Source organism: Camelus dromedarius, chromosome 19 (assembly GCF_036321535.1).
Source record: "Camelus dromedarius isolate mCamDro1 chromosome 19, mCamDro1.pat, whole genome shotgun sequence".
Lineage (NCBI taxonomy): Eukaryota > Metazoa > Chordata > Mammalia > Artiodactyla > Camelidae > Camelus > Camelus dromedarius.
Genome location: NC_087454.1, coordinates 17,486,461 through 17,498,960, shown reverse-complemented (window position 1 = coordinate 17,498,960; position 12,500 = coordinate 17,486,461). Strand labels below are relative to the sequence as shown.

The 12,500-nt window shown below is 40.3% G+C and overlaps 2 protein-coding genes across 3 annotated transcripts; both read right to left on the bottom strand.

The window, feature by feature from the left end:
* Positions 1-4,156: 4,156 nt before the first annotated feature.
* On the bottom strand, positions 4,157-11,035 carry LOC105089163 (histone H2B type 1-C/E/F/G/I). 2 transcript variants are annotated; one of them, XM_064476015.1, is made up of 3 exons: positions 10,887-11,035; positions 9,611-10,001; positions 4,157-6,292 (listed from the first exon to the last, which is right to left on the bottom strand). In XM_064476015.1, exons 1-2 carry the CDS (start codon positions 10,916-10,918, stop codon positions 9,620-9,622), a joined length of 414 nt encoding a protein of 137 aa, XP_064332085.1. In that variant the 5' UTR covers positions 10,919-11,035; the 3' UTR covers positions 4,157-6,292; positions 9,611-9,619. The 2 variants fall into 2 exon arrangements, with proteins under 2 accessions (XP_064332085.1, XP_031291340.2); XM_031435480.2 differs by having other exon boundaries at positions 4,157-5,855; positions 10,887-11,028.
* A 27-nt stretch (positions 11,036-11,062) lies between these two features.
* On the bottom strand, positions 11,063-11,769 carry LOC116147775 (histone H1.4-like). Its single transcript, XM_031435474.2, has one exon. The coding sequence runs from the start codon at positions 11,696-11,698 to the stop codon at positions 11,063-11,065; it is 636 nt and encodes a 211-aa protein (XP_031291334.1). The 5' UTR covers positions 11,699-11,769.
* Positions 11,770-12,500: the final 731 nt, after the last annotated feature.

Sequence of the window (12,500 nt, the reverse complement as noted above, 5' to 3'; positions counted from 1 at the left end):
ATGATCAAATAAAGATCTACTACTAAGATGTAACATTCAGGACCTTGTATGCACCTGACCACACAACCAGTATGTAACTCAATAAATGGGAGACATAGGAGAATTTCAAGTTCATGATTGTAGGGCAAATTTTCAATATACTCCTCAAAAATTCACATAACAAGAATAGAAAAATGTGCATAGTTATAGAATATGTGAACACCACAATGAATAAACTTGATCTGTCTATTATTCCTGCACTTAACACATAGAGAATATCCAATATTTAAAAGCACACATTTAACCATTTCAGAAATTCAATCTTGGCTTTAGAAAAAGTCACAATAGATACCAAAGAAACAGTTTCATAAACACTGCACTCTTTTTTCATAATCCAATTAAATAGCGATAAAAAATAATTTTTTAAAGATAGTAAAAATAAAACAATCATCCCATATCATTGAATACTAAAAGCACACGTCTAAATATCATGGATTAGAATGAAGTTCATAAGGGAAACTATTTAATATTCTGAGATAAATATGAATGAGACTAATACATGTGAAAATTGTAGGATATATCTGAAGTGGTAAGATTGGAAATATACAATATTAGATGAATGCATGAACACGAAACACTGAAGACAGGAACTAGGTATTTATCAAAAAAAAAAGCTAGAAAAAGAACAATAGAATAAATCAAAATTAAGCAGAAACAATTGGACTTAGAATTCTTAGAATGTGTTGCACTCTTCTGAATGATTCCTGGTTCTTCTATTACAAGGTAGGTCTCCGCTAACAAGTAGGAAGGCCATAAATTTTTATGTGGTGCTCATATATCCATCAAATTGTTGAGCTCTATTACATCTAACTGTTCATATATTCTCATGGATTTGTACATTGACATTTTATTTTCAATGTCAATTTTTGAAATTTAAAAGGAAGACAAAATTGAAAAGGAAAAAAATGGAGATGATCCATAAACCACAAGTTTGTTCTCTGAAAACCTAGTTATAATATGCAAACCTCTAGAAAGACTAGTCATGAAAAAAAGTGTGTGTAGGGGAGAGGGGGAAATAAGTTATAGAAATAAAAAAGGGAAATTACCTACTGAAAGGGGGATGGAAAGAACCATGAGAATGTTATCAACAACTTTTACAAAAAAAAATTAATCTTAATAGAAAAGTATAGGCTGAATAAACAAGTTATGATTAAGGAAATATGATAGGTGGTTTGAAAATATATCTCTCCTATAGTCTTGAGCCCAAAGCTTTCCAAGCACACTTAGATTTTATAGGTTTTAGTGAAATTTAAGTAATTGATAATCCTTATTTTGCATAAGCTGTTTCAATAGAAAAATAGCTATCTTCCTTTTATTCTTCGCAAGTTATGTAACTTCACCTAAACTGGACAGGAGCAACACACACACAGATTTCTAGGAATATAACTATGAAGTGTTATTAAAGGACATGAAAGAAGACTCACCTAAATTAAGTGATGGACTATTTTTATGTTTGGAGTGTCTCAATAGGCTAAAATGTCCATAAATTTCAAAATAATCTAAAATTTCAACTTTATGTCACAAAGCCTCACTGGATTTTTTGATGGAGCACTGTCAAATTCATGTTGATGAGCAAAAATGTCAAGATGATTCTTTAAAAAATGACAAACAAAAACAAAACAGAAAAGGAAAAACATGAAATGAATAGTAGGTCTTGACTTGCGTAGGCTCTTTAAGAGGGGCTGGGGGCATCCTAGGCCTTGAGCTGCTAAAAAGTCTGCTAGTGTTTGTTCAAGTCTATATTGGCAAAGTGGAGAAGACTGCTCACATTAGCTTGTCTAGAGTTAAGTGGTTATCTTATCTGCTGTTTTTTTGGATTAACTGTTTAGAGTTATCTCGAGATAATATCTTTAGTGCAATGGTTTTTAGGTTAGGGATCCTGGAGCTAAACAGCCTGGGTGAGAATACCCTCTGCTATATATACATATATATAATTTTTTTCTTTTGCCACGGGAGGTAATCAGGTTTACTTGTTTATTTACTTTTTAATGGAGGTATTAAGGATTGAACCCAGGATCTCGTGCATGCTAAGCATGCACTTTACCACTGAGCTATAACCTCTGCGATTTATTAGCTGAGTAACATTGGGTGAATTATTTTGAGCTTTGGGTAACTCATATATCCAGATAAATTGGGGTAACAATAGTTCACAGGTGTGTTATGAAAAGTAAATCAGTTAACATCTAGAAAGCACTTAGAATTTTGGGTGTTTATTTACCATTATTTATTTAGTTATTTTTAAATAAAAAAACTGGAAACAGGTCCGTGCTACCTGAACTCAAGGCTGCATTATCTTTTGTGGGTCCTATGCACATCTGCCTTTCTGGATCCCTTCCTCCATAAAAATAACAAAAATAATATAATTACTAAAGTTATATAAAAATCAAAGCATCAATATATTAGAACGTTTCCATCAACCTAAAAGTTTACAAATTCAAGTATCTTAGTAAGCCTCTAAAAGTACTGTGGGCCGTAGGCCCTGTGTCCACTATGCCTAATGGATGCCACATATACACGCACTTAATACTCACACAAAGTGCCCGATAAAAGTGCTGACAATAAGCAGAGAGGTGGCGCAAGGCAGGGCTCTTGGGGATTAGCTATGAAGGAAATGACAACTCAGAAAAAGTTGGGAGAGGAGGAGAAAAACCAGTGCAGGGGGTGAGAAGGAGGGGCTGTTGCCTTGCTTCTTTGTCTTCAGACTGCTCGGTTCTGTGTCTTTATCTGCGGATGACCCGGCGCATCGTTCGGACTCTCCGGCGTCCTGTGGTTGCCAGAAGAGAGAGGCTGCGTCGGCAGAGTCTGCGCACTAGCAGGGGCGGCCACAGGGAAACCTCGCGGGTTCAAACTGCAGGCCGGAGAGGAGGAGCGCGAATGGCGTTACCCGGTGTATACGTAACTTGCGGTTCTGCGGGCAGCGGATGAACGGGTGGCTGAATGAGACGCCCCAATGAGGGAGCCGACATTGAGGGGCGCGACGGGTCGGCCCAATGAGGGAGCCGGTATGGAAGGGGCGTGGCGGGAGGGCCCAATGAGAGAGTTGGCGTGGAGGGGTGGAGGGGAGCCGGCAGAGGCAGGGCATGTAGTGCCCACATTGTGATGTGCACCCTAGCTTGGCCGCGCGGGGGGAGGAGGTGCTCATTTTCAGTACACACTTCCAGTTTAAACTTCAATGTGTTTTTTCAGTTTTGTGGGGCTGTTTGGTAGTATCTCAAGGAAACCTCATGTCCTAAAGCACAGTTCTCCAAGTGTTATCCCTAGACCAGCAGCAACAGCACCATCTTCTTAATTTAGAAATCCAAATGATTGGATCCTCCTCCAGTTGTAGTGAATCAGAACACTATGAGGTGGGGCCCAGTGATCCTTCAGGTGATTTTAGCGTACGTTTAATTTTGAAACTGCTTCAAATTATTGTGTTCCCCTTAATTCAGATGTTGAAGTGTAACCGCACAGTGGGCACAGTGATTATAGTCACTTAATAGTAACCTCAAATGATTTCTGTGAGATATCCTTGAATCTGGTTTTATTTTAATTGCACATACTTTTTCTTTTCCCAAGATGTATACCACCCGCCCCCCCTTTCCTATGAGTGCCCTTTGTTCCAGGCACAAGAATGTCAGGAGATAAGGCTGGTGAACTCCCAAGAACAGAAGACCTTGTCACCAGATTACCCTGTACACCACTGTAATTGTATCAGAGAAGAAAGGAATGAAGCCCTGCATCTTATCTAAAGCCCTGTTCCTTGGATTTTCACTATAAAACTCCCTACCACTCCTCCCCAAACAGCCTCGCACACCTGAGGCAACAGCCCACTGTGACCCACTTTGCCTGGCAAAGAAATAAAGCTATTCTTTCCTCTTCCCCAAAACTGCCTCTGAACCTTGATTCGAAAAGAGGGTACAGGGGCCAGGATTCAGCAACAGAAGGCGACTTCTCAAACATCAGCTTAGCTACACTAAGTTGTTTGTTTCAAGTTCGTTACCAAAGCCAAATCAGTGCTTAGGCCTTATCTACTGAGAAATTAATGCCAGAAAATGAAATGAAAAATAAATAAATTGTATGTCTAGAAGGGGGAGAGATCTTAGAAGAAGGATTTGAATCAACAATGAATGAGGCATTCCAATTATCCACAGATTTTATTAATTATAGCATCTCATTTACATACAGATATTTTGCCATCCTTTCATTCAGGCTTTCCCCAGCAAAGGTAGGTAGTCCACAGTAAGTAATGAATTCTTGTAATTAGGCCTGTTACAGAAGTAAATTCTATTTCTTTAATTCAAATATAAATACAATGAAAAAGCTAAAACACCTTGTTTATGCTCTTCCACTCAGGTAATGATCGCCTTTTCATAAATCAGTGTGCAGTAAATCAGATGGATAGGATTTGGGTGGGATATACAGACTAATCAATCATCTCAGGCAGACTGGACATCATACTTCATAACTTCTCAGCCAGATTCTCATTTTCACTTTCTGCTGGCATTCAGTTCTTTGCACTTATATTGCTGCCCTGACTGAAGTAATTTAAAAAGTTTATATGTTAGGTGCCATTTTGCCATCAGCATTAATATCTGCTACACAATGAAGAGGGTTCTGTTTACATATGCTTGTATAATGTGCTACAACGAATCTCCGCTCCAGTGTTATGCACATTTTAGTCATTACTAACATGAACAGATAATGACTTAAATTATATTGAGTCAAGAGATATTCCTGAATAATGTGATCTTTGTTCCAAATTCCCCAACTACCCCACTTGGGGTGGAATTCAAATAGATCAAAAGCTTATATTGTTTCCCTTTAGTTTTTCATCTGAAGAGAATCAGCTTCTCTGATTTTCGTTTTAATTCAGTGACTAAGGAAAAGATAACAATTTCCAAGTGCCTACAAAATGTCCATAACTTTTTAAAGAGCTTTAGCTTTACACAAATGATCCCTTCTTTAAAAAAAAGGTTATAATTCTTTTAAACTTAAAAAAAAATTTTTCTTCCTAACTTTTGAGGGCGTAATTATTTATTTATATATTTAATAGACATACTGGGAGTTGAACCCACTCTACCACTAAGCTATATACCCTACGCTTCTTAAACAAATTATCTCAGTCCTTAAAATAACTCTAAGAAGTAGTGTATGATTTTTATTCTCCTTGTATAGATGAAGAAAGTGAGACCCAGAAAGGCTGAGTCACTCATTCAATTGAATATTTTCAACAATCAGCCCTGCGCTCTATCTTTATTATTACAGACTTATGTGTATTTCAATTAATTGATTACATCGTGCTGCAAATATTTACTGAGAGCGTAGTCTGTGTCTGAAACAGCCAAAGCATTAGGGACTCAGTGGCAAAAAAAAGACTAACCCTGCCCCAGTGGAGCTTAACAGTCTTGAGAATGGGAAGGGGAAACAAAAAATAAACAAACTTATGTCAATTAGTTCTAAGTATAATGAAGAACAATTAATAGAGCAAGTTAAAAACGGGAAGAGAGAGGTACCATTTTACATCTACTGGTCAGAAAACATCTCCCAGATATGATATCATTTTAATCAATCTATTCAACTCAAAATCCAAGAAACGTGGAGCAGATTTGTCTTATACATGGCGAAAATACTAAATACATCATAAGGTCAATCCAGCCATCTTCCTCTTTATTCTTCCTGCCTCTCTCCCATCACAGTCCGCTATAGGCTTCTCTTTGGTCTCCAGGCCCTTCCTCTCCCTTCTGTAGTAGCAGTTTGCTTCTTCCAATCTTTTTCTGAGTCCTCCTCAATTTGTCTCACCTTTCTTTTTGTCCCATGATCCTCCTCCTTCTTTCCTAAAAAACAGCCACAATTTGGCTGGATATGTATATTGTCTTGTATTTATAAAACACAACTTAACATTCACTGTTAAAAACTTAAAATAAAATCCTAAAGCATAACTCCTTTATTTTTCTACAATTCCTGTTCTCTGTGCATGGCAGGAGATTTCATCGTTTATGAAAGGGAAAGTCAAGTGCTGTTTTCATGTCAAGAAACTGAGTTTTTTCTTCTATGTAGCACTAAATGCCCATGCCACCAACATGAAGGTGAAGAACACCTACATTCCCGCAATGTAGACCTTCACCTTTCCTAAGTCTTCTTTTCCTGCACCTAGGGTTTGGAGGGCAGTTAGGAGTACAAATCAAGAGGACTGCTGATGCTGTTCATCTGAATAAAGTATGAAAAATTGTCTTCCATTAGAAATCTCATAATCTCTGGGTCCACAGGTGACCTAAATATACAAAACTATGTGATAGAACAATCATAAAAAAGCAAATAGTTGTAGAACTCAAGTTATGGTCACTGATAGATATATAGTTCAAAATTGGAAAAATAAAGTCTTTCTTATATAGTTTCTTATGATTGCATTCAGAATTAACCTTATTGAAAGAGGTTTAGCCTTTGCCCTTTGCTGGAAGGTAACTTGTAGGCCCTTGGAATGCATGTTAAGAATATCTTTGTTTACCAGGAGGCCTTGAGCTAATAGGATCATAGGTCTAATAGTCTAATGGACTAGTGGAATAATATTATTCATGTTGTGGGCTTTAGGCCATGCTGTATCTGCACTACCTCCAGAGGAACTGGAGACTAAAGATCAGCCATTCAGGTGTTTTTTGTTGTTTTGGGTTTTTTTTTAACTTTTTTATTGAGCTATAATCATTTTACAATTTTGTGTCAAATTCCAGTGTAGAGCACAATTTTTCAGTTATACATGAACATACATATATTCATTGTCACATTTTTTTTTTCCACTGTGAGCTACCAGAAGATCTTGTATGTTATTTCCCTGTGCTGCCGTTCAAGTGGTTGATTATGTGAAAGACGTAACAGAAGTCTGGACACCAAGGCTTAGGTGAGTTTCCCTAGTTGGTGATATGCATTGTGCTGTCACACATTGTTGCAGGGAGGTGTTGTTAGTGCTCCATGACTCCACTGGGAAAAGACTAGACTCTACTTCATGTGTCTCTTCCCTTTGCTGACTTTGCTTTGTGTCCTTTAGTATAATAAACCCTAATGTTGAGTATAATAGCTTTTGGTGAGTTCTGTGAGTCCTTCTATTAAATTATCTAATCCAAGGGTGGCTTTGGAGAGAACTCTGAACCCTGCGGTTGGTGTCAGATATGAGTGTAGTCCTATGGACTGTTCCTTAGATTTGCACTGTGTCACAATAGTATTAATATTACTGTATATTGTTTATTACTCAAAAATTGAGATGATTTTTTTTTGCCTCAATTGCATGAATATGGTAGTTCCCATAGGAGCCCAAGTCTGTTTACCCGCCTGTAGGTTTGCAAGGAGTGATAAACACTTTTTTGGTTCTTAGTGAAAGATAAAGGAAAATGAAAGTAGTTAATTGTAAGCTTCCTTGACAGCCTTACAAAACTGAGGGCTTCCGGTCAAAGACGACCACTATTTCCCTGAATCTCCAGTGACCATGCAGATGACTAAGCCAGAGATAGTCAATGACTATCTATTAAATGAATTAACTTATACTCTTTCAATGACTTATTTTAAAAAAAAGGTATTTCCATGGTACAATTTACTAGGGCTTTTAGGCACACATCAAGAATCTCCTTATACACTTTCATGACTCAATTCTTTAGTTTCTTCTTTTATTTTCTGCTAACTCTTAATTGTTAACTTACACTTTAAACATTTTTTTCCTATTACTCAGTCATCAGTTTCAATATCTGTATTTTAAATAAATTTTCATGTTAGCTTTTTTTTTTTATCATAGTTCATTGCTCTTGGTCAAGGTTACTTGTTTCATGATGTGTTTGGTTAATTTTGGTTGTGAAACTGCTTTCATTTTCTTGTATATTTATCTGTGGAGATTGATTGAGACCTAAAGTGAAACTTATTCAAGAGAGGACTTGTATTTGCTTTTATCAGGTGCTCAGGGGCGCCAAACCAGTCGGGGTTATCTCTAAATTAAATTCTCAGCCTAGGTGTTTTGAATCCCTGTGGTATTAATGCTGAAACAAGTTAAGTGTGAAGGCTGGCTTATAGGCCAAATTCTCAGTGGTGGAATCTCCTTGTTCAGCACCAAGGGTAGGGCAGATTTTGCAATCATTTGTGGTGAGTGTGTGTTTATTTCTAGTTCATTTTGGTCTAGTGTCTCAGCTTCAGTGGGAAAGAGTCCTTATCATGCTCCCCACCACGGACAGGCTTCACATAACACTCTAAAAATCAAAGCTCAGGTTTGGGTGAAAGCTAGCTGTGGTGTTTGAGGTTTCCCTGGGTCAAGCACCTGGGAATGAGAGTTCCTTATTTCATAGTGGCTCTTCACAGTGTTTTGTAAATTTAAGTATTATTTTGGATTTTAATTGTCCATCCAAGTACCCACTTGCCCTATTATGGAAAATCTATCCCCGTGATCCAGAGCACCTGTTTAGGGTTCTCACCTTCTCCCAAACCCTAGGGTTTCTAAATTCATTCCTCTCTTAGACAACAACACCCCCTTTCTAAATTCTCCACCTCAACCAGCACTTGCTTCCCTTTCCAGCCTCATCTACTTTGCAGTTTTCTTGGTGACCTCTGACCACTGATTCCTTTCCTCCAGGCCACTCCCTCCCGGCCCCTTTTTCGAGATTCCAGAGATTTAACTTGCACACAAATCTATTCCAGCAGCGAACACCCTTAAAGCTATGCTACATCGTGCAGCAAAACCACATCCAGCCAGAAGGGGCTTTTCTTCCCTTTCTACTTCCTCTCCTCCCTCAATGCTCGGGGACATCCGGGAAAGAGGAAACGGTGCTGTAAAGGGGGCGTCAGTCCTGAGTCAAGACATCTTAACGGATTGAGGAGTGGGTTTCTGTCTTGTAACCCTGAGGACCTTAAATCTGAATGCTACCGAAGAAGGACTATGAATTGAATAGGACTTTCAGAGAATGAAGGTAAAGTAACTGATAGGATTGACTGGAAGTCGTGTCAAAGAAGGCTTCCCGTTCTTATCCCTCGGTGTCTTTAGGATACAGCACAGGCTCCTTCCCCACCTCCCCCACCCGCTGTTCAGAGCCTCAAGAGGAAATCGGACCAATTTTCAAGAAAGCAAACCAGAAAACCCTTTATAATTATTTCTGTGAAACTTCACAGTCTTTAGCCTTTTTTTTCAGAAACAATGTCTATACGCTTAAAAAAAGAAAAACGGAAAAGAAAAATTCTAAGCAGAATGAGTTGATCGCCAAATCCCGGATCAATGGCAGGATCAACATGCAGACCTATACACGGAAAGGAAAGCTGTACACTTGAAATGGCATTTTCAGTGCAAGTTAATTAATATCTGGCTATGTGATACTACATAATTCATGGTTTTATGTAACTGTACTTGCTTAGAGTGAGCGCGCAGTTTATGGCACACATTGGCTAGGTTTCCTACAAGCATTTCCTACGCAGGTACATTAGCAAATTAAACAATGGTGGCAGAGCTTTAAATTTGGCAGGACAAATCTGAAAAGTCGCCCATTGGAATAAAAGAATTACAACTCACTTAGTAAAAACATACACGGTTCTTAAAAGAGCCTTTGAGATTAGGTGTAAAAACGCTTACTTGGGAAGTTTATTTGGAGCTGGTGTACTTGGTGACGGCCTTGGTGCCCTCGGACACGGCGTGCTTGGCCAGCTCCCCGGGAAGCAGCAGGCGCACGGCCGTCTGGATCTCCCGGGACGTGATGGTCGAGCGCTTGTTGTAATGCGCCAGGCGCGATGCCTCGCCCGCGATGCGGTCGAAAATGTCGTTGACGAACGAGTTCATGATTCCCATGGCCTTGGACGAGATGCCGGTGTCCGGGTGGACCTGCTTCAGCACCTTGTACACGTACACGGAGTAGCTCTCCTTACGGATCCGCTTGCGCTTCTTCCCGTCCTTCTTCTGAGCCTTGGTCACCGCCTTCTTGGAGCCCTTTTTCGGGGCCTGAGCGGACTTAGCCGGTTCAGGCATTCTGGCGTTAAAAGTTAACACTATCAATGCCAACCCCTGGAGAAATAATCATCCGCCACGATGACCCATATATTTATAGATGTGGTATTCAAATAAGGTTAGTAAGATTTCGCTCGTGATTGGATTAATTTTACTGTAGCGTCACAAATGAGGAATGTAAATAATTCTTCAGGTCTACCTTTTCATTGGCTATTTCTTTTCTTTGCTTTACCCAATCAGAGGGCATAGAGTAGGCTAGTATTGCTAGTATACCCATAGCTAGTATAAATAGGCTTTTCAAGCAATTGCACTGTTTGTTTCATGGCAAGCAGGGACGTTTAAATAACAGCTTAGTTTTCCATGTGGCCGGAGGCAATTTCTCTGTTCCCTTGGAAAATTTCCTACATTTGGTCTCGGTCCCTGCACCTAGGGGTCATGTGATATACAGCTGGGGTGGGTGGGCAGGCTGTTTGATAAGCGCATCGTCCCTGGCCCTGAGCAGTTGACCATCCGCAACCACCACCTCTGGCCTTTGTCATCCTCTTAAAGCTCACATTCCCTAATCAATAGTCCCGGGAACTTCTGTTGCTTGTAAAAAACAACAACAACAACAACAAAACCACAAAACCCATTGTTTGAGAAATGAGTACGGTGGTTCCTCTTTTCTACTCCGAGTAAGTAGTTAAGTAACACATCTAACATCGACAGATTATAGTGCTTGGGAAACGGCGAAAGCGACAGCACTTTTGTCCCCAAATCTTTCCTTTTCCGTAAAGCCAACTGCTACTGGCCCACTGAACACTTTTTCTCAGGGCTCCAGAATCGGAGACAAGGTAAACTTTAATGTCCAAACCGATTTCCCCGTCCTTCTATCCCCGATAAGACAGATTCTAAAAAAAGCGCCTACCTATTTCGGTGCAGGCGCTGCGTAAGACCCATTTCTCAGGCCATCCTTCAAGGCCCGCCCCTCACTGGCGACCTTCTCACAGCCACGCCCCCTTCTAGAGTGCAACAGCTCATTTCCTGAGCTCTTTAGGTGGCTCTGAAAAAAGCCTTTAAGGTACTCAGCTAGTTTTAATTTTCTTACTTTTTTTGGGCCGCCTTTTTTGGCTTGCCTGCTTTAGGCTTGGCTACCTTGGGCTTGTGAGCTTTGGCCTTGGCTGGGCTTTTAGCCACCTTCTTTGGTTTGGCTGTTTTCAGCTTTTTCGGGCTCTTGGCCACTTTCTTGGCCCTGTAAGTCGTTACTGCCTTCTTCACCTTCTGGGGGAACTTACTAGTGCTTTTTTTCGGGGTAGCCGCGCCCGTCGCCTTCTTGGGCTTCTTAGCTGCCCCAGCAGCGTTAAGTTTGGCTGCTCCCGCTTCCTTAACCTTAGGCTTAGCCTCCCCGTTGGCTGTCTTCTTGTTGAGCTTAAATGAACCCGAGACGCCAGTACCCTCGGTCTGCACCAGGGTGCCTTTGGTCACCAAGCTCTTAAGTCCTAACTTGATGCGGCTGTTGTTCTCTACATCGTAGCCGGCGGCCGCGAGTGCCTTCTTGAGCGCAGCCAGGGACACGCCACTGCGCTCCTTGGAAGCGGCGACAGCCTTGGTGATCAGCTCCGACACCGGGGGCCCGGAGGCCTTGCGCTTCGTGGCAACGATGGATTTACGAGCTTTTTTCTTCACAGGAGTCTTTTCTGCAGGAGGAGCAAGAAGTGCGGCAGGTAAGGTCTCAGACATTATTGTTGGTCAAAAGTAGTAATAAAAAAGGAAATACAGTCTCAAGAGTTGAGTAGCCTGGTCCGGGAGTGTGTGTATATATAAACACAGAGCCACTGCCCTCTGATTGGTTCCCAGCTGACTTCCAGCTTGACAGCAATTTAGTCTAAGCTCTGCCCCTGAGTTGTGTTTGTTACAATTCAGGAAAGCCAAAATATTAAAATTTCCTGCTTAGGAATCACGCCACTTATATTCTATCATGAAACAGGACAGCTCAAGGTTTGAGACCTTCGTAGTTTCTTCCTCCAGTGTTTATCACGTCGGTCCCAGCCTTTTTCAAAAGCCCCTGACATTCCTAGAGATTCACAGGTCAGGAAGGCAACTTTTTGATTTTCATTTAAAATAGAAATTCTTCCCTTGTGTTTTCAATAGCTTGCTTTCCAGTGACATTCTACACATTCTTGGATTTCCATCCGTTCAACAACTGCTTGGTTCTCATTGAGATTTACCCCCAAAATATGCTTCATATGAGGAGAAATAACACAGGCTGTTTCAGGATTTCTCTACAACAGCTGTAGTAAAGGATCCTTGGAATAACAGCAATTTCTGATAAGACAGGTTATTGTTTTGTCTGAAAAAGCTTTATCATAGCTCCTTGTGAGTATTTCGAGTGTTAGTTAACTGGGGAGCTTCAATCTTTCAAAATTTGTTTAGGAAAATGTCAAAAGCAACGATCAATGATGCTTTTGACATATTGGTTGGGCCTGTTTTGCAATAGCTGATGGCAGAGGACTTCCAGGTAAAGATGTAAATGAGAGTTGGG

What these genes read in the sequence shown, in the direction of transcription:
- LOC105089163 (XM_064476015.1), bottom strand. Translation starts at nt 10,918, where the DNA reads ATGGGTCTTACGCAGCGCCTGCACCGAAATAG. An exon ending in CAGCGCCTGCACCGAAATAG is followed by an intron (nt 10,002 to 10,886) that starts GTAGGCGCTTTT and finishes TTTTAACGCCAG; the next exon opens with AATGCCTGAACCGGCTAAGT.
- LOC116147775 (XM_031435474.2), bottom strand. Translation starts at nt 11,698, where the DNA reads ATGTCTGAGACCTTACCTGCCGCACTTCTTGCTCCTCCTGCAGAAAAG.